The 26,750-nt window shown below is 48.3% G+C and overlaps 1 protein-coding gene across 1 annotated transcript in view; it reads left to right on the forward strand.

Annotated features, from left to right (window-relative positions):
- The first annotated feature begins 13,360 nt into the window (after positions 1-13,360).
- C14H14orf132 (chromosome 14 C14orf132 homolog) overlaps positions 13,361-26,750 on the forward strand; it is a 36,565-nt gene continuing 23,175 nt past the window's right edge. The window contains exons 1-2 of the mRNA XM_036205656.1: positions 13,361-13,379; positions 14,607-15,202. Of these exons, the coding sequence (XP_036061549.1) occupies positions 13,361-13,379; positions 14,607-15,202 (615 nt within the window). The remainder of the gene's footprint in view (positions 13,380-14,606; positions 15,203-26,750) is intronic.

Below are 26,750 nucleotides of genomic sequence, written 5' to 3' on the forward strand. Positions count from 1 at the left end.
ATCTTATGAAGGCATTGTCTTAATTGGGTTCCTTTCTCTGAGACTTCTTTAGCTTGCAGTCAAGTTGACACAGGCCTCACATTTGTATGATAAAGCCTTTAAGCACTAAGCCATCTCCCTAGCCCTCAGCTTGACATTCTATAAGTCAACACTCTTGTAGCTACAAATGGCAACTCAATGTGGCTTAACCAAACTGACTTATTGGCTGACTTGGTAGGAAGCTCCAGAGCTCCAGAGCCCCAGGAGCTCAGGATGATGTCTCAAACCAAGCCCCACACACACTGGCTTTGATTTGAATTCTCCATGTTTTCAGGCCTTCCTCCCAATCATCCCAGCTCTATACTTACCAGCTCTGTGGCCTCAGGAGAAAGAGAACCCCTCATTTTTCCTTGTCTGTGCAAAAACAGTATCAACTGACTCTCCTAGGAATGCATGCATGCCCCTAAGGTGTAATCATTAGTAACCCAGTGTGTGGTGATGCAGTAATCCCTTCATCTGAGAAGTTGGGACGTAGAGGTGCCTGTCTGGCCTTAGCATTGTGTGGCCATTGTGGGGTCTGTCCCCATGGGAAAACAGAGTTCTTAGAGCAGACAAGGCCAAGCGGGTGTTCAATAAGCATATCGGCTAGATTCACCTTCTGACAGCCCAACTTGCACACACTGTGGTCTTCTCAGACCCACAAAAGTGCCTCTAGGCAACACAATGCTCCCAAGTCACACAACCACTGTGGCCTCCTCTCCATCACAAAACAGAGACCACTGGAGGTCAGGCCCTGATCCAGATCTTAAGTCAAGATCACTGAGTGGGTTCCACTAATCTCCATTTGCTCTAACAGTCCTCTCTAGAATCTAATAACATAGGCCAGGGTGTGTAACCTCAGAGAGACAGACAGAGACAGAGAGAGGAGAGAGAAGGGGGTGACGGGAACACTCTCCATGAGGCCAGGCAAACAGCAGGCCCTGTCTCTTCACAGAGTCTAGGTTATATGTCACGGGCAGGACCACCGTGTCAGTGGCTGAATGCCCTGGTCAGCATGGCTGACTGTCCCTCATTCTGCTCTCTGGGATGATCTCAGAAAACAGTCCTTGAGCTTGTCTGCTTCCTGTCACTATCACAGATACCCGAGGGGCCCAGTTCAGAAAGAGATCTCGTGGGACTCATAATGCTGGAGGTTTTAATTCATATGCAAGTGACCTTGTTGCTTTTGGGTCTGTGCTGAGACAACACAATAGGGGAGAAAAAGGAAGAGATAGAAGGGGAGACAGGGAGAAAAAGAGGGGGAAATCCCAGAATCCCCATTAAGAGCATATCTCCAACAACCTAAGATCTCCCACAATGCCCTGCCTCTTGCTTCAGTGCTAAACTGGAGGTCAAACCTCCAACATGCAGGGCCTTGAGGATGTTCTAGAAAGCACTACAGACATGCTTTGAAAGCACATATCCTGAGCAATCTGATTCCATGAGTACCTTTGGCTCTGAGCTACTCAGGAGTCAGTGTCTAAGACTAACATTTCTCCAGAGCTTCATACCTGAGGCTAGGGAGACAGCTTAGATGGTAAAAACACCTGCTGTGCCGGAAGGAGGACCTGAGCTTGGATGTCCAGCACCCAAGTGAAAGCTGAGCATGTTGAACGTGGATCTGTGTGAAGCAGCGGGAGGGCAATGGGAAACAGGCAGATCCCTGGTGTTTGCCGGCCAGGCAGTCTAGCCAACCAGTGAGCTCTGGGTTCAATGAGAGACCCTGCCTCAAAAGAGATGGTGGAAAATAATACTAGAAGACACTTCCATGTGCATGGATGGGTGTGCAAGCACAATGCAGAATCTGGTCCTGGGTTATCACCTGGAAGGCCCCAGGGACCTTGCACTGTGGAGTCATGTGACCTGGGAGATGGTGGCTTTTTCTTTTGGGCCACCAACCAGCTTCTAAATCATGACACAGAGACTTATGAGTTTTGAATGCTCGGCCTAGCTTACGCTCATTTCAGGCTAGCTCTTTTAAATTAAATTAACCTGTTTCTCTTTATCTTCCATTTGCCTCAGGGCTTTTCACCTTCCTTCCTTCTTTCTGTACATCTTACTTTCACAGCTTCTTGGTGGCTGGCTGGCTGGCGACAACCTGGCTCTGGCCCCAGGCATGTCCCTTGCTCTCTCCTCCTTCTCCTGTTCTTCCCTTCTCTTTCCTCTTGAGCCTAGACATCTCTTCCTATCTGTTCTCTCTCCCCACCAGCCAGCCTATCCTTTCTCTGCCTCGCTATTGGCTGTTCAGCTCTTTATTAGACCAATCAGGTACCCTAGGCAGGCAAGGTGAAACAGATGAACATATCTTTACATAATTAAGCATACATCCTTAAACAAATGCAGCATAAACAAAAGTAACACACCTTTACATAGTTAAAATAATATTCTGCAGCATAAGCAAATACAACACATCTTTTGCCTAGCTAAAATAATATTCCACAACAGGCCTCAAATTGTTGGGTTCAAATGCTGACCTGGCACTCAGTATCCACTCTAGGGAGATGGCTGCACCTCTCTGAATGGCAGCTACCCTGCAGGGCTGTCCTGAGGATTGAGTAGGAGCCAGTGATGGAATCTGGGACATGACACACAGGAAAACAGGAGCAGCCTGGAAACAGTGTGGGGCACTGTCACCACCGTCATCATTGTCCCTGTGAGACAACAGGTCAGGGTTGCCCTGAGCTGGAGGACAAGCATCTTTCAATTATGTCTCTGCGTCACCATCACCGCTGGCCACCCACCCCAGCAGAACTGCAAACTCCCTGCCATTTGCTCTGAGTGCAATCAGCGCTCTAATTAAAATGACTTCATCAGCCTCTGCCGAGGAGCAGCCAGCAAAGAAGGGAAAAGAGACACAGCCCGCCCAGAGCAGACTCTGGTGGCTCCTCCGATCATATGCAGGTGTGGGTGGCATGGATGATCTAGCTGGGAGCTGTGCTGGGGAGCACTTTCTGTGGGTGTGGGAAGATAATAGAAGGCAGCATGCGCTTATGGGGAGACCAGACATTTCTGTGGATAAGCACCCCTTGCCCCAGCAGCTGAGGTTCCCAGTCTGCTTGGAACTCCACAGAGCAGAAGAAGGGTACATTCCCCCAGCGAGTGCAAAGTGAGCATGGCTGGGTTGGAAATGGCTGTTCTGTCAACTTGGAAAATGGGGCCTTACCTGGGTTAGAACTTCTCAAACGAGTTCCCTCGCTGAAGCCTCTACCAAATTTCCTCTCTGACCATCATCCACACATCTGCGGTCCTCCAAGACCATGGAGCCAACCCAGACCCCTCCAGCCTTCCTGTACCCACATCTGTGTGTACTCACAGCCTTCCTATACCCACTGTTTGCTTTGAGCTGTTTGAGCCAAGAATCTTCATTAGACGTGGCATACCAAGGAGCTGGAGAGATAGCCCAGTTGGTAACGTGTCCGCTTTGCCGCACAAGGAGGTGAGTTTGGTCCCCAGTGCCCATGTGAAATAGCAAGGGATGGGAGTGTACACTGTGACGCCAGCCCAGGAAGCGGGAGCAAGTAGACCCCTGGGGCTTGCTGGCTGGTCAGTGTAGTGTACTTGGCGAGTTTCAGTCCAATAAGACATCTTTCTTCTAGGCAAAGCTCTGAGTTCTAGGCCAGCCTGGTCTACAGAGCAAGTTCCAGGACAGCCAGGGCTACACAGAGAAACCCTGTCTTGGGGTTGTGGGGGGAGGTTAACTTCTGTCCAAAAGAAGGTTGGCAGCCCCTGAGGAATGGCACCTGGGTAACCAAGACTATTAGGGCCCAGCCTCTAATAGTCTTTTCCCAGGGTTCCAGAAGAGACTCTATGAGCCATGAGAAATAATCTGAGGGAATGAATCTAAGTACACCAAGCTCCTTAGTCGATCCACTTTCTTCTTCTGAGACAAAATTCACCAGTGATCTTGGGGAACAGGTCTACATAGCTTACACTCAGTAACCCCCAATACCATGCAAGACTTTCAGGGTCCCCACCAGAGCAGTGACAGTCCAAAAGGGGAGCAAACAAAGGAGGTGGGGTCAATTAAGGGCTGGAATCGGTTAATAAATCAGAAGGGGAATTTATGTGCTCAAACTATATTCTAGAAATGTTTAGGAGAAACGTTAAAACTTTACCATGCATGTGCTCAAACCACAATCTTAGAAGCGGTTAGGTGAAGTAGTCTGAGTCACTAAAATAAAACTGCCTTTCTTCCCTGTGTCACGGTTTTCTGGCAGGGCGGGGGATGAGTACTCAGTAGCTAGGTAACTTGTATCACAGCTTGAAGCACCTGGTATGAAAAAACCCTTTTGTTCTAAGTAAGTTGTTCAAGGGGAAGTCTAGGGGTGTTGGGCTGAGAGAGAAAGGGGGTACTGGGCTTAATTTTCACAAAAAGCAAAGCTATGTACCTAACGTCAGCCTGGCGTAGGTGGTGTCTCTGTATGGATGTTTACCTTAATTCAGGAGACCAGCAGGTGGTCTGGAAAGCTTGTCCTTGGATGCCTTTGGAGCTGGCCTGGCTTTGGATGCTTGCTAAAGAAAACAGTTACAGAAGGCAGACATCTATCTGATTCTAATGCTAAAAAAAAAAGAAGAAGAAATAGAAAGCCTGGAAGCAGAAAGCCTTGCCTGAGGCTGTTATCCAAATACTTTAATTGTATGTGGCTAAGGAATGATCAATCCACACTGTTTAGAAGTTCTTAGGAAAAAGAATCAAATGGGGAAGGTATAATAACACATAAAATTCATAGTAGAAAACAGCTGATATATTAAAAATCCAAATAACACCAGTAAATACCCTTGAGCCTGGGCTTCCTCTGGAAAAATTCTTGACTCTTCCAGGTAATAGCTTTGCCACAGTCAGCTGAGTTCCTACTTGATATTTCTGTGGCCTGTAACACCTGAGGTTGTCCTCTGACCTCTGCATGCACCCTTCCCTGCCACACAGAGGTGACATACAAAACACATAGATGATTTAGAATGTTCTAGACGTGATATTTAAAAAGTCAAAAGAAGCAGATGCAATTAATTCAGTACTAGGCTTGGTTTAAGTTAGTATATCCAGAGGATTGTCAACTCTGAATGTGGTGTTTAGCACGTTAAATTTTTGTACTTTATCTTCAAAGCTTGACTGAGTTTTCCCCTTCCCACCCTGGTTCAATGAGTCTCAAGGGCTATAGACAGCTTCCATATTGGCCAGCACAGATCTGTCCTGTGAGTTCGCGGTTGGGCAGTGGCCATGCTTCTATCCAGCATGGTACAGTCAGACTGTGGTCTGGGAGAGGATCCTCCCTGACCAGGGAGCCTGGCACAGTGCCTGGTGACCAGGGAGCCTGGCACAGTGCCTGGTACTTGATTGGAGGTTCATACTTACATAGGGGTGAGTGAGTGATGCATATGAGGGTCCTTCTGCTCCCATATTGAAGAGAGCTGCAAGAAGATGTCTCTAATTCTCTGGGTACAGCAAAGCTGGGGACCCCTGTTCCACATTCGCTCTGCTTTCCTGTGTCAGTTTCTTTTCTGGAACTGTGGTAAAACACCCTGACTGAAAGCAACTCTGGGAAGTAAGGGAGTAGTGTTGATGGTTACAGTTTCAGAGGGATAGAGTCCACCGCAGCAGGGAAGATACACTGGCAGCAGCCTGAGGCCAGCCTGGTATTCAGGAAGCAGAAAGATCACATTTCATCCGTAAACACGGGGGAGGGAGGGGCAGGAGGTGTGGCTAAGCTACGAAACCTCAAAGACCACCCCTGGTTGCCCACTTCTCCACCAAGGCTCCACCTCCTAGAGCCCAAACAGCACCACCAAGTAGGGACCAGATGTCCAAATATGGGAGCCTATGAGGGACATTTTGCATTCAAATCGCTGCATTTCCCATGCTGTTGGGAACCCTTTAGCTGTAGGGGACAGACTACTCCACAGGTGAGCCACACCCATCTATCCAATCCCCCTTTATAAAAATCTGTCCTGATGAGTGTGCCTGGGCAAAGGACATAGGCAAGGCCATTGAGATGGTTAGAGGGTCGGGTTTTACCTCTTAAAGTCTCCTCATTCTTGCATCCATTCATTTATTCAATCATGAACACTCCCAGAATCCTCTGGTTAAGCCAGCTACCTGCTAGGTGCTGGTGAGCTTTGTGAACTCAAGTTCCCAGTTGGGGGGGTAGGGGGGAGTCCAAGCCTATGTGAAAAATCAATCCTACAGTAATACTTGCCTCATGATTGTGGAGGGGTTGGAATGCTGCAGGTCAGGTGCCGAATTACCTTGAGCTACGGTTAGTCCCCATAATAGCCAATCATTGCCCATGTGTGTGACCTGACATCCTGTGACTATTAGGTACATGTTTTTGGAATGTACAAACAGACCTCTCGTTTGGTGGTGGTGGGGGGGGGGTGTGGAAGTGAAGGGTGTTGTCAGATACCATCTGAAGCCTATTGCCCAAAGTTTCCTGTCTTGCTGTCATTGGCCCACCTGATGCCACCGCCATATTCAGTAGATGTCTTGATCCGTTGCTTTTGTTCAGTGACTATAGCTAGTTTGTATGGCTGCTTCCATGTGGGAACATGTATTCTCGGGACATAGTCACCCTGTGACATGTGACCCAGCATGTAGGGTCTCTGATCCCCTTTGAGGTGAGAGCTGTGTCCTGTATCACCAGTTCCATGACCAAATGAGAAGTGTCCTGCCCTCACTCGGCAGCCTCCACTGCGCTCCATCTAGCAGAACATCTGTGAAAACCAGAAGAAACACGGGTGGGTGCGGGGGTTCCTTGTACCACACTCACTCTCCACCTGCGTGCTCCAGCAGCATGGGGTTGGATAACCTTCCACTTCCTCAGTCCTCCACACTCAGAGATGAAAATGCTGAGGCCTAAAAAGGTTAAGTTGCTTCATGGTGCTCTCGCTGGCAAGTGGCAGAGCTAAGACACTTTGATCCTCAACCTCCCTGGGTGGTTTGAAAGAGAAAGGCCTCCATAGGCTTCTATATTTGAATGCTTGGTCCCCAGTTGATGGAATTGTTTGGAAAGGATTAGGGGGTGTGGCCTTGTTGGAGGAGGTATGTCACTGGGTACAGACTTTGAGGTTTTAAAAGCCCATGCCATTCCCAATTAACTCTCTCTCTCTCTCTCTCTCTCTCTCTCTCTCTCTCTCTCTCTCTCACACACACACACACACACACACACACACACACACACACATATTTATGGACCAGATGTAAGCTCTCAGCTACTGCTCTCCAGTGCCACCATGCCCACCTGCCCTCTGCCATGCTCCTCCACCATGATGGCCATGGACTCACCCTCTGGAATTGTAAGCCCTAATAAACTCTTTCTTCAATACATTGCCTTGGTCATAGTGTCTCTTTACAGCTGTAGAAAATAACAGAGACACTCCTCAAACTAGAAGCTTTGGTCACACTGTCTCCTTTTGGGGACATAGTACTTGGAACATAATAAAGGCTCAGAAAATCTGAACTGAATGGATAAATGGATAAATGTACATATACCATGGCAAGTGGAGCAGAGGGCAACTTTCAGGAGTCAGTTCTCTCCACCCACCAACTGAATCCCAGGGATTAAACTCAAGTCATCAGCCTTGGTGGCAGGCATCTTTACCCACTGAGCCATCTCACTACCCTGGTACTCGTTGAACTAAACAAACAATGGAGGAGTGAATCCCCTCTGCCCTACTTGACCATTATTAGAGTGTTTGCATTAGTTTGAATGAAATGCATGTTCTTTGTAAGTAGAGTCCATTGTGAGAAGGCAAGGGCTTTGCTGTCATCTGCTCTGGATTCAAATCCCACCACTGCCCATGTGTGCTGAGGGACCTCAGTCTGTTTCCTGTGGTTTATATGCACTGATGTACCATGCAAGCATGGTAGCTCCTGTTAAATGGAGCTAGCCTGGGCTGGAGTTTCTGCCTGGGAGAGGCAGCCTCGAGAATCATCTGGGTCCAGACTGCTGAGTCTGGTTGCAGAGCACTAGGCATTTTATTTAATGAGATCCCCTGTTAGCCCACATACTAATGACCTCAGTCTCTTTTTCAAAAACACTGAGAAAGACCCTGTAGGGAGGGTTTTAACCACAGGTATCTTGGAGAGAGAGCTGGCAGAGGAGGAAATGCTGGGGCCAGGCCTCCAAGACAGCAGGATTTCCTCCTCCTTACCTCCACGATTGCAAGCTTTATTCTTGTGTCTGTTCCAAGGATGGGTCCTGGGCCATGCCCCCCAACCTCATCTCCATCCCACCCTTTATGCTTCTTGAACTCAGTGAACATTCATGAATTCTTAAAGCCTTTCAGTTAAAAAACAAACAAACAAACAAACAAACAAACATCATCCAGGCCTCTACCGAAGGGCTCTGCATCTCCCTGTAGTGTCAGTGGTCAGGTCAGGCCCCTGCTGTGGTCTTCTGGCTGGTGCCTTAAAGGGACACATTGTTCCTTGTCTCTGCATCCAGAGTTCTGGGCACACATGAATTATGCATGCAGGGCTTGGCTGGGCATGAGCGCATCCTGACTGTCCCTGGAACGGAGGCATATCCCTTGCTCAGCCCCAGGCCAAGTGGCCAGGACCCAGAGCTGATGGTGGCCTTTGGATTCTTGCCCTCATCAGCTCTGAGTGGCTAGGTGAGCTGCTGATCTGTCGTTGGCCTTAGACTGGAGTGATCAACCCTCACCTGATCCCCGGGAACAAGCTAGAGGAAAAGCCACCACCAGGCTGCCAGCAGCTCCCAAGACACCAGCCAGTGCCAGCTTCTCTGTGACTCTCATTAACCCCATGTCTGCAGGTCCCAGAGGCAAGAGTGACACCAGGCCCAGGACACAGGGTAGTAGACACAGCGGGCTGTGTTACAGAAGGGCAATGTAAAGATGCAAGGATCCACTTGCTGTGTAGGAGTAAAAAAGGCCGGCCATCTTGTGTGAGGGAAAGATGACCTCACTTCTTCTAGATTATACACTGAAGCACAATGATAAACAGACCAGGAAAGAGCTTACCAGGGCCTTGCGTTTTTGCCAGCCCCTGGGAGAACCCAGGAGCACTCAAGACCCATGGCATGTCACTTCTCCCAAAAGGTAAGTTTGTCTCAGAGACAGATAAATGCTATGGGACAAATAAAATATATTAATAAGACAGACTCAAGCCAGCGTGGTCCCGGAGGGCCTCCAATTAGAAGTAGGTGGGGTTTTTTAATATTTAATTTTTTACTTTTGCATTTTTTAATTATGTGCATATGTATGTCAGAGTGTGTGAGTAAGGGAAATGCACATGAGTGCAGGTGTCTAAGGAAGCTAAAAGAGAGCATTGGATTCCCTAGAGCTGGGATCACAAACGGGTGTGAGCCACCCAAATGTTGGTGTTGGGAATGGAACATGGGTCCTCTGCAAGAGCAGTGTGCATTCTTAACTATGGTGATATTTCATTTGTACTAAAATGTGATTTTATTTGTATGTTAATAAATAAAGTTGCCTGGGGGTCAGAGCTAATAGCAAGCCATAGCAGAAGCTGGGCGGTGGTGGCATACGCCTTTAATCCCGATCACATGACAGGAAGATCTCTGTGCATTCAAGGATACAGCCAGCATGGAGACACATGCCTTTAATCTCAATACCAACTATAGAGGTCTGTATAGACAGGCAGTGACAAGGAGGTCATGTGGTTGGGTTTACAACCAATAAGAAGGCAGAACAGAAAGTATATACATACATATATATATATATATATATATATATATAAAGACAGACACACAGGATGTAGGCCTCTTTCTGAGGGGAAGGACAGCAGTGGCAGGAAGGGTAAGAAGGCGGTTTTAAGTCTCAGCTCTTAGCTATTGCTCCAACCTCTTGGGCTTTTAACTCTGCATTTGGCTCTGTGTTTCTTATTTAATAAGACTGTTACATCTACACTTAACTACTGGGCCGTCTCTTCTGCCATGAAGAGGTGGCTTTTGAAATCAAATCTGAACCACTCAGAGAAAGGTCCATAGCATAAGGATCCACAAAGACTGTGTCCCTGGAGGAGGCACACCAGCTGGTAGACTCCTGGGAGAGAAACAAGGTCCCTGGGTGGCCCTCAACAAGACGTGGGCTGAGAACCGGGTGAGGGAGAGAGGAGACAGATATCAGTTCCTGCACAATTTTCCTCCAAAACTATTTCTGGAGACTCAGCAAATGCCCTGTAGGAGGCACAGAGGTCCTTGTGCTCACAGATAAGAACTAGGGGACTCTGGACTGTTAGACATGGTGCTGTCCTTCAAAGGAAGGGACGCAAAGCCTATTAGCCACCCAGAAGGCTGGGAGCGGACGTGGTTAATTGTGCTATCTTTGTGGTGGGAGACTATACTGGATCCCCCTACTGCTCCCCAGCCCCGGTTCTTTTTCTCGGTCAATCTACAGAACCAGTCTTTATGGAAGGCATCACATGTACTTTACAAAGAACTGCAATGTTGTTACTTCTGATCTTTATTTAGCTCACTTTGTTCCTCAAGGTGATTTATGTATGTGTTATTGTACACACGAGACTGAGTTCATTATCACCAGGAAAGTTGTCACCGAACTGTACTATATTTAAATATGCCTAAAATCAACTACCAGGGGTCAGACTCCCAAAGTCTGAATCCACACCAGCTACTGAGTCATGTTGAGCCGAACTACCTTCTTTCTTCCTGTGGATTATTTCTCTGCTGTCTGTGATAGTCTCGGAGACTCCTGAAAGACACCTACCTCTTCCTCTGAGGAGGCACATCCCCTTACCCAGCCACAGAAGAGGGATGTGGCAGGCCCCTAAGCCCCTCTGCCCTTGTGAAGTATAAATACACAGAGGACCTCGATAGTACCATCTTCTGATTCAGACAGAACCAGAGAGAAGGCAGAAACCAGAGCCCTGTGTTGGCCAGATTGGCAACCCAGGAGACATCACTGAGGAAACAGTTGACAGAGCTGGAGGTGACCTCCAAGGTTCATTTGACAAGCCTGTGAGCATTCCTGACAGAGCATTTAGAGAGGACAGTGACCTTAGGGAGGAGAGTGATCCTCTAATGAGTCACTCTGCCCAAGAGGGGGTTAAGGTGGAGGCCAGAAGCCAACATTTAAGGAGAAATGCAGAATGAGCTTCAGAGTGGGTACCACCTTAAACGCTGAGTCTCTTTAGTGGTGCAGGACAGTCTTCATCACAAATGGCTCCAGCACAGTTGGATATTGTTTCAGAAAAGAGAAAAAAAAAAAAAAACAACCTTTAATTCAAAGCTCATATAAAAATAAAAATAGGTGACAGTTCGAAGCATAAAGAGGAGGAAAGGTGAAACATGCATCCTTTTAGATAGGATTCTAAAGATTCACTAGATTTTATTAAAGCTAAAAAAAATGCCACAGACTGAGAAAATACTTGCGTGTGTCTGACATGAAACTTGTTTCCTAAATATGTAAAGAACACTAGCAACTCAATAATAAAGTGAGAAGCGATCCAAGCTTTCAAAAGTGAGTGAAAGATTTGCACAGACCATTTGCAGAGGAAAAGAGACCCATGGCCCCTGAGCCCATGAAAGCACACTCGGTATCATCTGTTGTCATGGAAATACATATCTGAGACCTTAAGGAAGCGTCACATCACAGCCAGCTGGGTGGCTAAGTAAAGAGCAATGAAAGTACTAAGTGTTGGCCAAAAGTGCGTCAACTGAGACTCTCGTCTTCTGCTGAGGATGTAGAAAGTGCAGAACAAACAGAATATCCTAAAGAGATTCAGACACCAGTGTTCATAGGAACTTGATTCACAACAGCCAGAGGCTTGCCAGAAAGCCAGTACTCATCAACAGGACAGTGGGTGGGTAGGCTGTGGCTACCCATCATCTGTCAGAAAGTCACTCTGAAGTAAAATGGGACTGTTGGTACACACGATGTGAAGAGAAGAAAATTTCCTATCTGTGTGTTGAGGCTTGCCAACTTGAATAGGTGACAGCGGTCCATTTGAGTGACCAGAACTATACCTGCAGATTGACCTTCTGTGGACAGCTGTGGAGTCCTCGAGTGTCCCAGGAAGTTGCCCTTTTCCTTCTTTATGGTGTGAGGAACTAGTGCTTACCACTGAGACTTGACGAGCATTGGAAATGAACTTGGAATTGACCGGCCACCCCTGCCTCTTCTTCCAGAGGTGAACGGCCCACAGCCCAGGGACAAGGATGGCAGATGAGCCTTGTCTAAGGACATGGGGCTGGACTTAAGTACTGACCACAGGGTGCTCAGAGAGCCATGGGTTTGCAAAACAGAAATGAAAACAACTGGTTTGACTCCACCCAGTCCCTCTCTTCCTCCAGAGCATGGTCAGGAGAAGTCTGGGTTTCTAGTGGGCAAGGTCAGGCCTGCAGGCTGAGGAGCCACTAAAGGCCCTGATCTGTGGGACATACTGTAGAGGAAGCATTGCTCCAGGGCCACAGCCATGGGAATGGGTGAAGGACATGTTCAAACAATACCTCAGATATGCATGTACATAGCAGCTGTTTTCATAAGCATCAAAGAACAGAAACACCACAGATGTCCTCTGACAGATGTCTGGTTAAACTAACTATGGTACATCAATCAAATAAAATACTACCCAGCATAAAAAGGAACAAACTTCCACAACATCCTGGATGAATCTCCTGGTAACCAGAGGGTTATTCATCACGCTTCCATTTATAGAACTTTCCTGAAATGATATAATTACAGTCATGGAGAACAGATTACTGGGGAGGTCAAAAGCAATCATTGAAGCCATGTTCGTTTTAGGAGAAAACCTGGGTAGCCTGTAAATACCAGCAGATCGATGGTGGCATCAATCACCATCGACACAGACGCAGTGCTGACTGAAATGGGGAGGTGCTGACTGAAATGGGGAGGTGCTGACTGAAATGGGGAGGTCAGGAAGAATACATTTCAGATGGATTCTATGTCCCCATAGAGGTTAAAGCAGGTAAACAATGTGGAGGGGGGTTGCAAGAAGAGAACAATGATTGTGACCATTTGGATGACAGGAGGCAAGGGCAATGGGACAGACAAGAAAGAGCTTTGGAGAGACGCCCTCAAGGTTAAAGGACATTGTTTGCTCTTTTTAATTTTGAGCCTGAGTCTTTAATGGACAGGCCATCTCTCCAGCTCCATTTCTCCTTCTTATTAGACTGCAGAGGATTATCATTATTTAAATTGTACCCCACACACATTCACACATGTGTGCACATGCACAAACAAACTCATGCATACACACACACACATGTACATGCACACATGAATTCATACACACACACACACACACACACACACACACACATACACACACACACACATACTCCTCTGTGGGTATAAGACTTCATGGTGAAAGTGCGGAGAAGCAATGGATGTGAAGGTTCTGGGTAGGCTGAGGAACTACCAGGCCACAGGCCAGTGGTTCTCAACCTCTGGGTCAAGACCCCTTGGGGGTCAAATGACCCTTTCACAGAGGTCAGATATCAGACATCCTGAATATAAGGTACTTACCGTATGACTCATAACAGTAGCAAAATTACAGCTATGAAGTAGCAACAAAAATAATTTCATGGTTGGGTTGGGGGGCACCATAACATGAGGAAGTGTTTTAAAGGATCACAGCATTAGCAAGGTTGGGAACCAGTGCCAGAGACCCAATAGGGTAGCTCTGGGCACCAAGACTGGAGGCAGGTACTTGGATTGTGTCTTAGGGTTGCTGTTGTGATAAAACGCCATGACCAAAGAGCAAGTTGGGGAGGAAAGGGCTTATTTGGCTTACACTTCAACATCGCTGTTCATCACTGAAGGAGGTCAGGACAGAAACTCAAACAGGGCAGGATTCCAGAGGTAGGAGCTGATGCAGAGGCCATGGAGGGGAGCTGCTTGCTGGTTTTCTTCCCCTGGCTTGCTCAGCCTGCTTCTTTATAGAAGCCAGGACCAGCAGCCCAGGCATGGCACCACACACAGTGGGCTGGGCCTTCCGCCTTCCACATTGATCACTAGATGAGAAAATGCCCTATAACTGGATCTCATGGAGGCATTTCCACAAGAAGCTCCTTCCTCTCTGACGGCTCCAGTCTGTGTCAAGCTGACACACAAAACCAGTCAGTACATATTGGAAGGGTGCAGAAGTGAGGGGCACAGAAGTGAGGGGCGCAGAAGTGAGGGGCCGAGCCTAAGAAGCAAGAGAGGACACAAAGCAGAAGAGAAGAGAGGGAGGTGAGAAGAGAGAAAAAGAAAGGAGAGAGGAGAGAAAGATGTTGGCGGGGTGACACACACCCCAGAGAGCCCACTGGGTATCTCTGTGGCTCCCTGCTTTGCAGCTATGACACCCTTGTGGCTTGGGCTATCTTTCTGAGGTAAGACATCTTAACAGAGCCACAGGCACTGTCTGCAGGTTGTGTATGTCATCATGGAAGGACATTCACTCCACGGTCTCCACTAAGGAACACTGGTCATGCTACAGCTCACCCTGTGGTGACACATACCACGTCTTATTTAATTCCTAGGTTCTGTTTACTCCCATTTTACAAATGAGGATACCCAGGCTCAAACAAACACTGATTTACCCAAGCCACACAATACAGAAAAGCCAGACTTTCCGCTTTGTTCAGCCCAATTCAAGAGCCAAGCACTCCGGAGTCTGGGCACAGGGTTGCCACTGAAAACCCGCGTCTATCTACTCCTGGTCACCCCGCCACTTGGCCATCCCCTGGAAGACTGGAGTCAAGTGCCCTTACACAAAGAGCGCCAACCACGCTGGATTTGGGTTGGAAGCTGGCTCACCAATCCAGCTGGCCCACCGCAGGCCTCAGTTTCCCCATTTGGTCAAGGCAGAGAGAGGGTGGCGAGAAATCAGGGGTCCTGCTCGGCCCGCCCCCGGGGGTGGGGCTGGGAGTGGTCACGTGGAGGGGCGCCGCGCCCGGGGTCTCCCGCCCACTCGGCATCGGGAGCCGGAGCCCGGAGCCGCCTGCGAGGACGCCGCGAGGGCTGGAAAGGCGCCGCCACGCCGGGGCTGCTGAGGTCACGGTCACCGGGGCCTGAGGGCACCTGCTCGCTCTTCCGCCCGCTCCCTGATAGCTGTGCGGGTGGCTGGACCCGCAGCGGCGACGCCGACGACAGCAGCAGCAGCAGCAACAGCAGCGAGGACTGGAGCGCGGGCAGCCACGCCAGCAGCGACACCATGGATCTGTCTTTTATGGCCGCGCAGGTAACCCAGAATCTACCCCACGCTCTCTGGGTCTCCAAGTTTGCAGAACCCCAGCCTCGCTGTCCTCTCCGGTGCAGCGCCAGCGTCCGTGGTCAGGTCCTTTGTCCCGAGCCCGGCAGTCCCACCTGGTGCACGTACCCAGGGCCGGCAGCCTGGCTGCCCTGGGTGAAGTGGCCCGTGTCCCTCGCACACAGAAGGTGGAGTGGAGCTGTCTCCAGTGAGCACCCCACTTCTGAGCAAGACAGCTCTGAGGAGCCTGGACAGCAGGAGTCGCCCCTCCCTGCCCAACCCCCACTCGCTGTTCGCGGTGGTGCCCCCGGGCAGGCAGAGGACATGCTGAAAAGGAGCTGCCCTCCCCACTCTGGTTTTGCTTGGTGCTGGCACTTTGTCACTTGTTGGTGTCCTCGGGGCAACCCCCTTTCTCTCCACTGTGTGTGGGACTTTAGCCCTTACCTCTCAGGGAGGCAGTGGCAGGGCTTTGTGACAGAGACGGATGGTTTAATCCATTTTTGCTTTGTGCTGGATTTGAGCAGGAGACCACTACCCTTCCCTCCGTACAAAACAGGCTCCTCCTGGCAGACATACAGATGACCTCTTGGCGCTCTGCCTGGTCTCCGCGGCAGGAGAATGCCTTGGAGTTGTGATCTTAGATGTTGATTGTCTGGAGCCAGAACAAAGACACACGCCCTGTTCTGGGGTTGTGTGTAGCCCTTGAGAAGACCCTGAGCTGACCATAGTGTGGCAACAGGGAGAGGCTACATCTGGCTGGACACAAGTTCCAACCTACAAGTCAGACATTCCACCTTCTGTGGTTGTGTTGGGAGCACAGGGACAGGTAAACCAACCCTGTTGTCTCCTGGGTGTGTGCCCAGGGCCCCAATCCCTGCTGTTTGTCTTCGGGAGTGAAATTTTAAGGGACACTTTACTTTCTCCAAACTTCACCCGTGTGGTGGAAGTCTGTTTAAAATGTAGCTTCAAAAGCTAGACTGGATGTAGAGGGTTGTTCCCAAATGGGAGCATCAAATGACACAAAGTCCCCAGGTTGGCTGTGGGGGATCAGGACCCAAAGTTGAGAATGGTTCAGTTAAGCAAGTGAACCATAACCCTAACAATTCCTACAACCTGCCCTTCTTTGCTGATGACCCACTCCGTACCCTGTATTTTACCCATATGTAAATACGGTCATGTGGAAAACAGTCACTTCCATTGAAGATGGAAGTGTGTTTAGCTGAGCTGTAACTGAAGTGAGGAGAGAAACTCACAGGATGTCTGTGGCTGCCTTCCTCTCTGCATCCCACAGAAGCTGGTGTTTCCATGGTTACAAGATAAATTGATCATTACTAACTAACCTTTGGGGCTGGCTAGAGCATCCTCGGTTGCTATGGTGACTTGACAGTACAAACAGGGCTTTTCTGCACCTGTGGGCAGAGCCTACGGGAGTCAGTTTGTTGTGGTGGTGTGTCAGTGGGGTTTTGTTGTTTATGTTTTGTTTTTATAATTCACATTTCACTTGGTCAGTTTGTTTGTGCCAACAGATGGCATTGATTACATGTTCAGCACCATGCTAGCTGAAAGGAACAGAAATGTGAATAGGCACACCAATGGAAGACACACTAAGGTTTGTTGAGGACCTATTGTGTGTAAATGCTTGCAAGTCCTATTAGTTTGGAGTTCTGTAGGTCAGCATGCCAGATGTCAGGAATAATTTACCTAAGGACATGCAGTTCATGTGGGAGGGAGCTGGTTTTTTGAACCTAGACCCTAGGCTCTGCAGAGATTCTGGGGTTTCCCCCGCGTGACTTCACCCTAGGGATACATTCCAAGATGGCTCATCTGTCCCCTCCCTCAGGAGGTGCTGGCACCATGGTGCCTCTGCACAGCAGTGCCTGGGTTTTGCTCAGTATTGCTTCCTGCCATAGATCTGTCTCACTGTTACCATAGGATGAGAATTGCTACTTTAAAAATAAAATCTACTGTAGGGGAAACTAGTGTTGTGCAGGAGGTATGATATTGCTGGGATCTTTGCATTAGAGGAAGGATTCTGCTGTGTGCCGAGGTGGTGCTCATTCCCATAGGGTTTGTGACCAGGACCACACCTTCCCATACACTTTGGATCAAGCCTGTAGGAGATGTCAGCCATGCTTCTTCTATCTTGGACTGTCTCTAAAGTGACTAGTGTCTGTCTGGTATTAGTCAATTTTTCCTGACCTGAAGGTCCTCCTGGGAGCTTTAGAAGTTCCATCACCCATGCCTTCAGTCCCACCCCAGTACCCCTATCACAGTAGTACTTCCAGTGTCCATCAAGGCAGAGGACTAGAATACACACTCAGCCAGCAGGGTCCCCTTCCTGTCCGTGGATGAAGCAGGTCCTCAGCTCTGTGGCCAGTCTTAGGTCATAAAAAGACATAGGACCCTGGAAATTACCAAACATAATATTGATGTCACAAGCTTAAAATGTTTAAGCCAAGAACTTGCTCCAAATCTGAGAGTCCCTCTCCTGTAGATTATGGCAGTCCAACAGATTCCATCCTTCCCATTGTCCAGACCGGGAGGAAACAGATAGCCTGGGGGCACAGCCACCTCCCCCACAAACCGGAGAGGGGAGCCCCCAGAAGTGGAGGTGCAATGGACCCTTCTAGAATCAGCCTCAGGGAACCCCTCATTTCTCAGATATACAAAACCTTAGGTTTATGCACGTGTTTTAGCAAGTCCCTTAAATGAGCAGAAAGCCAGTTCAAACTGGAATTTCTTCTCCTATAACTCTGAAGTCAGAGATCCACACACAGGTGTCCACCTGTCCCGATCACTGAAGGCCTGGAAAGAGGCTTGCCAGTGGAGCATCCAGGTGTCCCCTGCCATCGTTGGTGCCCCTTGACCTCTAGATGCTTCACCCTAGCCTCTGCTCCTGTAACTACATAGCACCATTTGTGCTGGGTCCTCATATGGGCCCCAGTCTGGTGGGCTGAGGGCCACCCTAGAACCTTACCTTAATCCTGTCTGCACATAGACAGAGGCTCTCTTTGCAACTAAAGCTGCTGGGGTTAGGACTTCAGTATCCTTGAGAGGATACAACCCAATTAACAACCGGATCTGGAGACCCCCCAGTTTAGGGAGTTGGAGAGCAGACTCCTCTTCTAATCTCAAGTTCTTCAGCTTTGAAATGTTGACAAAACACTGCTCACTTTGTTCACTGGGTGGGAGTTTTCTGTGTGTCAAGCCCACAGGGCATTGGAGGACAAGACAAGGTGTGGTCCCAGACTCCCCGGGAGCCCACCAGAAGCGCCTTTGATAAGCTTGACTCAAAGGCTCTGTACCTGTCATTCACACACAGGAGCAAGGGCAGTCGGAGGAGGAACCAGCATGCGCATGGTCAGCGTCGTCTTTAACACGGGGTGTCCTTCCCAGTGGGGATTGCTATGCAACAGTCAGTGGGTTAGAGCACAGGGACAGATGACGGAGGATTAAAAGATAACCCTAGGGAGCCTGGGGCCAGTTGGATAGCCTCATGGAGTGGAACAGAGTAGTTGAAGGGTTGTGGTGTCCTGAAGAGTAGGGGCCTCACCTGCAGACACCGGTCCCCATGCTGTAGTTCTTACTTGTACCAAGCACACACACAGGCCTGGGGCAGTGGTGCTTCTATGTTCCAAAGAAAAGTAGAAATGGTGATATTTGCATGCAGTCTCTCTCTCTCTCTCTCTCTCTCTCTCTCTCTCTCTCTCTCTCTCTCTCTCTCTCTCTCTCTCTGTCCCTCTCCCTTCCTCCCTCCCTCCCTCTCTCCCTCCCTCCCTCCCTCCTTCTCTCCCTCTGTGTGTGTGAGTATGTATGTATATGTGTAAATGTAGAGAGGCCAGCGGTCAATGGTGGGTGCTTTCCCCAATTGTTTTTAATACAACGTCTTTCACTGAGCCTAGGGTTTACCAGTTCACTAAGGGGACTGGTGGCTAATGAGCCTCAGGGGTCCTTTTGTCTCTAAACCCCCAGCACTGGGACTGCTAGTGTCTGCCACTGTGCCTGGCTTTTTATGTGGCCTCTGGGTCTCGAACTCAGGTCATTGTGCTTACTGTACAAGCCCTTCACCGCCTGCACCATCTCCCTAGCCTCCAGATTAGATTTTTAAAATACTAACAATTAATTAGAAATCTGTACCATACTGACCAGCTGCAGCACAGGCTGCTTGGTTACTGTTGATTCCTCGGGTTGCTAAGAGATTGGAGTTGTCTAAACTGCTCAATTTTGTGGGACAAATTCAAGAAGGACTCTGCTCAGTGGTTTCTGTCTGCTACAGTGGCCTCCATGCAATATCTGGACTCCCAACTCATGGCTTCTTCACAGGTATTTCTGTCGCCTCCCCACATGGCCACTCTCTATGATGCTCCTGTTTCAGGGTTTGCTTTTAGCAACTTGGGCCTCCTCCCAGCACAGAGTCCTCAGTCTACCCACTCCCTGTGGAGCACTGGTTCCCCTAATGTGAGAGTTCAGGGGTCCCAGGTGGAGGCTTCAGTCTCCTTAGGACCTAGCCTCAGATGCCATACAGTGTCTGCAACTGAGAAAGCTCTGAGGCAATCTGGATGCAGAGGGAGTGGACCAGCCCGCCATTATCCATGTGGGTTGGCCTGCGTATCCAGGAGGGTGGGAAGGCATAAACCATGGCATCCTTGGAGATTGGTGACTGCATTGAACCACATAGGACAGGAATGTGGGCTGGGTTCATCCCAGAGCTCCAGTGGGTTTTCAAAGCCTTGTATCTCACCAAGCGTAGGAGAGAAGATAATTACTCTGAACTAGGTGGTGATTATGTTAGGTGAGACGTGTGCGTATTCGACCATTTCAGACCTTACAACTTTTATGACTTGACCTCATGGCAGAGGAGTCTGAGAAGGCTTTCTGTGTCTGGGGAGACGAGATTACCCCCTCATCTTCCTTCAGCCTTCAGCCCACCCCTCAGAACTTGGCAGGTGGGAAGGCACCTAGAACGGGGTACTAACCCTGGCCTGTTTTTGGGAGCCACCACAAGGTCTAATCACTACGGCATATTTCCTGCCTGCCCGTTTTGCCTTCTCTCACCTCCAGGGCCTTAGGAGACTCACAGTAAATTTGCTTTTATTTTTTTTTTTCCACAAAGAGGGAGAACCACAGAAGACTTTAGTCATATGGGTCACATGACTCTATTTTCTCTTTAAAACAGAGGTCTTCTTTTTTTTGTATTGTACAAAGGAGCCTATGGGATCATTCTAACAGATCTGTAAGAAATTAGCAGACATTTCTTGTCCAGAGAAACACCACTGCTCAAAAAAAATAGACCCCTTGGGAGCCAGGCAATCTGCTATTTAGTCCATTGATGGGGCTGGTGGAGCGGGTGTCTCTGCAGGTGTCAGAAACGAACAGAGAATAAAAACTCGGTTTGGGTTGACTTCATCAACCTGGATCATACCTCAGGGAGTCTGATGCCAGGCGGTTCATTGTCAGCACATCTTTTAAAAGATTTATTTATTTATTATGTATACAGTGTTCTTCCTGCACACCAGAGGAGGACAACAGATCTCATTACAGATGGTTGAGAGCCATCATGTGGTTCCTGGGAATTAAACTCAGGACCTCGGAAGAACAGCCTGTGCTCTTAACCGCTGAGCCATCTCTCCAGCCCAGCATATTTTTTTCCTTATAAATTGTTTATTTATTCTACCTTTTTGACAGTACTGGGAATGAACCTAGGACCACATGTATGCTAAGTAAGAGCTCTACTGTTGAGCTCGACTCCAGCCCCATTGTTGGCATATTTAAAACACAATTTGGGGGAAAGTTTCCGGGCAACAATCATTCCAGTTCCAAGTGTCCAATAAATCTTAAGGTGCAGCTACACAGAAACTCCTTGGCAGAGTACATGTGAACCTGAGGGTGGGCTCTGTAGCTAAAAGACCTAGAATCCAGTGTGGTCTTTGACTGAGATAGCATAGAAGTCAGCAGGCCATAAAATACATGTGATGTTACCCTACAGATGGATTCTGGTAACTGAGAGCTAAAGCTGAAGGTCTAGGGAAGGAGAATCTGGGTTATACATTTGGGGGATTTGGAAGGAGAGTCTGGGTTACACATTCTGGGGGATTTGGGTGTGGTCTGCCTCCACAGATAGCAAATAGCAAAAAGGTCACCAAGTCGTTAACTATATCCACTCCCAGCCTTCTGGATGGAGCCAGTCAACTCCTCCTTTGAGGAGAGGTCCTGAGTGTTTAATATACCTGATTCTCTAGTGCTCTGTAGGTACAAGGACTTCTGTGCCAACCACAGCCCACATTTTCTTAAAGCAAGAATTATCATGAAAGTACTAATTATCTATTATCTCAGATGGTTCTAACCAGAGGGCCTGTCTTCTTCAAATTCTCACTGGAAAGACCTAGTAAGAACGTGGGCATACTCCTCAGGCCTCAGAGGAGGCTGTGGTGCCGTTTCTTCGGGAATGTAATGAACAGTTAACAAAGGCATCAACATCACAGACTCTTTCCTAGATCAAATTTCTAGGTAATATTTTAAAACCTAGGGCTTCCCAGAGCCCAGAGAACAGGTATGGGGGTGCACATCTCCAGGTAAATGCTGCTTATGTAACAGTTTCTGTGTGCTCTGCCTTGCTGTTGGGCCAAACTCCAGCTTCTGTCCCAGGAGTTGGAGACCCATAGATGCACCTTTCCTGCCCATTATGTCTCCCTGGGATGTGTGTGTATGTTATACACCATACTACATTATTGTGTGTGTTATACACCATACTACATTATTGTGTGTGTTATACACCATACTACATTATTTGTGTGTGTGTTATACACCATACTACATTATTGTGTGTATGTTATAAATCATACTGCATTATTGTGTGTATGTTATAAATCATACCACATTATTGTGTGTATGTTATAAATCATACTGCATTTGTGTGTATATGTTATAAATCATACTACATTATTGTGTGTATGTTATAAACCATACTGCATTTGTGTGTATATGTTAGACCATACCACATATTGTTGGTTATGTTGTTAAAACCCATACTGCATTTGTGTGTATATGTTATAAACCATACTACATTATTGTGTGTATGTTGTAAACCATACTGCATTTGTGTGTATATGTAGTAAACCGTACTACATCATTACGATCTTGGCCGAAAGTCAGTTCTCTTCCATTTATAAAGTAATAAGGGGAAATCTCATGTGTTTCCCCCATGCATTAGTTACCACTCCTGTCTCTCTTTCATTTGTGTAGTCTCGTGTCTTCGGGGCATCATTTTCTTTCTGCCTGGAAGGGCTTTGATGTGTCTAGTGCTGCTGAATTGCTGGATGGATCTTTCAGCTTTTGTGGGTCTGGACAGTCTAAGTTGATGGTTCAGTTAAAAATACGGCTTCTGCTTCTTTCTTATGTTGTTTCCAGAGAAAGCCTTCTGCTATCTCTGCTCTGTTCCTCTAAGTGTACTGTCTCTTTCCCCCTCTGGCTGCTTTTAAGATTTTATCCTTCTCTCTGATTTTGAGCAATGTGGTGAAGCTTTACCTTTGTGCAGTTCTGTTCGTGTTTTGCATTTCCAAATGTGCGTGCAGGAAGCTGGCGAGGGGGTTCAGCAGTTAAGAGTGTGTGTTGCTCTTCCATGGAACCCCAGTTTGGTTCCTAGCACCCACATCTGGCCATTCATAACTCCCCATTACTCCAGATCTGATGCTTCCTTCTGGCCTCTGTGGGTACTGCAATCATATGTGCGTATAACACATATATGCGCATATACCAGCCCACATACATATACACATCATCACAAATAATAAGTCTGAAAAAATGCATGTGTGGGTTATAGTTCCATCATATTTGGAAACTTTTCTGGCATTAATTCTTTGTGGATTTTTCTTTCTGTTCCTTCTTGCCTTTCAAGACTCTTTCTGACTGCATTAGGTGGCCTCAAACTGTCTCACAGCACGTGGTTCGTCTTCTCTGACCTTTTTCTCAATGTTTCATTTGAGTAGCTGTCATGGACGCCTCTTCAGGATCACCGCCATTTTCTTCCACCATTTTTTAAAACTTTTTTTAAATTATATTTGTGTTTTAATTTTACACATCAGCCATGTGTTCCCCTGTCCTCCCCACTCCTGCCCCCACCTTCCCCCCAGCCTCTTCCCTCCATTCCCATCTCCTCCAGGGCCAAGACTCCCCTGGGGATTCATTTAAACATGGTGGATCCAGTACAGGCAGGTCCAGTCCCCTCCTTCCAGGCTGAGCATGTGTCCCTGTGTAAGCCCAAGGTTCCAAACAGCCAGCTCATGCACCAAGGACAGGTCCCGGTCCCACAGCCTGGATGCCTCCCAAACAGTTGAGGCTATTCAATTGTCTCACTTATCCAGAGGGCCTGATCCAGCTGGGGGCTCCACAGCCTTTGGTTCATAATTCATGGGCTTCCATTCGTTTGGCTATTTGTCCCTGTGCTTTTTGCAATCTTGGACTCAACAATTCACGCTCTTGCAGACCCTCCTCTTTCTCAACAGTTGAACACCTGGAGCTCCACCTGGGGCCTGGCTGAGGATCTCTGCATCCACTTCCATCAGTTATTGGATGAGAGTTCCAGCTCGACTGTTAGGGTGTTTGGCCATCTGATCACCAGACTAGGTCAGATCAGGCTTTCTCTCGACCATTGCCAGCAGACTACAGAGGGTATATCATTGTGGATTTCTGGGGACTTCTTGAGCACTCTGCCTATTCCTGTTCTCATGTGGTCTTCATTTATCATGGTCTGTTATTCCTTGTTCTCCCTTTCTGTACTTGATCCAGCTGGGATCTCCTGATCCCCTAAGCTTTCTTTCCCTCAAACCTTGCCCTTCATTACTCCCACTGTCATCCAGGTTGTTCATGTAGATCTCATCCATTTCTCTGTCATTGGGTGATCCCTGTGTCTTTCCTAGGGTCCCGTTTTCTAGGTAACCTCCCTGGAGTTGTGTAGCCGTCTAGTCATCTTTGTTCTTCTGCCATTTTTACACGAGTGGCAAGCCCATCCTGAGTGTTACTATCCCAGAGATTGTGGGTGTTGTCTCTAAATACTTAACTTGTATCTTTTGAAAATTAACTTGCATTTTCTTAACATGTTCATTGCTTACTTAAGCCTTTTAAAAAACAAGTGAAACACAAGGGAACACCTATTTTAAATGCCCTCTCACACTCTTAGTCTTTGGAATGTGTCTGGGTGATGCCCTCACTTCCTAGCTTGGGTTGTATCTCCTTGTCTGTCTGGTCATTCTTGGTCAGATGTCAGACACTATGAACTTTCTCTCTGTCTGTCTCTCTGTCTCTGTCTTTCTGTCTTTCTGTCCCTCTCTGTCTCTGTCTCTCTGTCTATCTCTCTCTCTGTGTCTCTCTCTATGTCTCTCTGTCTCTGTCTCTGTCTCTCTCTCTTTAAGGAAGGGTTTTTCTGTGTAGTCTTGGATGTCCTGGAACTCTTGAATTCTGACATCCACCTGCTTCTGCCTCCCCTAGTGCTGCGATTAAAGGTGAGCGCCACCACACCCGGCTAAGCACTGGGCCTTTCACTTCATTGCATGATAGGTATTTCTGTATTCTCTAAATATTCTTCATCACTATTCTGAATGAAGACCACTCATTTGGGAGCAGCTTGGACTCTTCAGGGATTTATGATTGGCTAGGCATTACAAATGCCAGATTTATCCGGCGGTAACTATTGTGGCTGAAGTGAAGTGGGCTCATTCTCCTGTGAGTTACGAGATCCACAAAGTGACCAATGGGAAGAAACAGGAGTGGTGGTTTTGTGTGGGCACCAGGCACTGCTCACTGCCATCCCTTTGGTTGACTCGGTCTCAGCAGCGCTTGCTCACCCTTGACTCACCACCAATCACACACAGTCTTTAGGGAACCCTCTGCAGGCCTCCAGGGTTCACCGTGCTCTCTCCATACTCAAGCCTTACTGGCTTGATATTAAAGTCCTGAAAACTATTTTCATATACTGATCTTGTTTTTTTCCGGCTGAGTGAGTGAATTAAGTCCCAATGACTCCATCTGGGCTGGAAGCAGAATTTCTTAAGCCTGTGTTTTTAGCGTCTGTATTTCTGCCCCTCTTTTCTCCCATTATGGTAAAGAAATGTACACTGGATCGATTCTGGAACCTTGGACATGAACTCTCTTCGAAGACAATACCACTCAAGAGCTCAGATCACTACACTGGACACAAGGGTCTGACACTTGAGTTAGAGAGCTAAACCCTTGTGAGACTGCCTGCCTTGGCCGCTTGGGTTCTTCTGTGTATGTGTCCCGTGACAAGACATTCCAGAAGAGGCTGAGGGAGCTGTTGCCTGGTCCCCAAGTTGAGGCCATACCAGGAAACCAGGAGGAGTGCATCCCAGTGACAGAGCTGGGTGTGGATCTGCTTTGGGAGGGGTGGTTTCCATGTTAGTGAGGCCAGACTGTCCTAAAGCTTGCAATCCTCCTGCCTCCACATTCCAAATGGGGGGATTATAAGCATTCACCACCACACCTGGCTAAACCTGGCTTTCTTTAGGCTTCAGTCTCAACATCAGGACCACAGGAAGCACCTTGGAAAGAAGAGGGCAAAGGAGGGGAGCAGATGCTGCAGACTGAGTGTGTCTGCCTCCCACTCAGCCTATCCCCTGCAGGTCCCACGAGGAAACCCCGTCTGTAGCCTCAACCCACAGCTCTGGAAGCTGATTAGAAATGCATTAAGACCAGGCTTCTGTGCCAAAGGAGGCCTGAGAGGTGACTAATGTGTTCTCTCGTCCCCCACCCTCCGCTGTTCGCCCTGCCACAGAGGCACCACTTGAGCGGCTGCCTGACTTCCTGCCCTTCCTTCTCCCTCCTGTGGGCCCTGCTGTGCCAATCAGTCAGCATGGCAAGCCATGAGCCATGCAGATGGGAAGGCGGGAGAGCAATGAGGAGCCAGGACCAGCTTCTCTACCCCTCATGCCCTTTGCTGTTGCTCACCCCCCATCTCGGAGCACAAGTGCCATAAAAAACACCACCAGGGAGGCAGGAACCACCCCCACCAGGTAGAAGAAGCAGGGACGGATAACAGAGATGGCACCCCCAAAGGGCAAGTCACCCCCAAAGGGCAATCTAGTGAGCACAGCCATATGAGAGAAAACACACACACACACACACACACACACACACACACACACACACACACACGCACGTGCACACACACAGGCTCAAAGGCTTTAAGATGGTACCCAGAGTTGTGCAGGTAGGGAAAGGCTAAGCTATGACTTTTTAAAAAAGAAGAGTACCAGCTGGTGAATTGCAGAGTGCAGGAAGGACATCCGAGGTTCAGATACATGTGTTATTCTGTCACGATCCTCTTCAGGTCCAGACTCTATGTGGGCAGAATGGACCGTGGCCGAGGGAGCTGTCAAGGCTCTGGTGGACCAGGGTCAAAACTGGAAGGAAGGGACACTATGTCCTTCCACACAGCCCTCCTCCCTCCTGCACCCCACAGTCCTGCCTAGTCCTCAGTGTGAGCCGCCCTACTTGATGCTCCCTGACAGCAAAGACCTTCATTTCA

Source organism: Onychomys torridus, chromosome 14, assembly GCF_903995425.1.
Source record: "Onychomys torridus chromosome 14, mOncTor1.1, whole genome shotgun sequence".
NCBI classification, from domain to species: domain Eukaryota; kingdom Metazoa; phylum Chordata; class Mammalia; order Rodentia; family Cricetidae; genus Onychomys; species Onychomys torridus.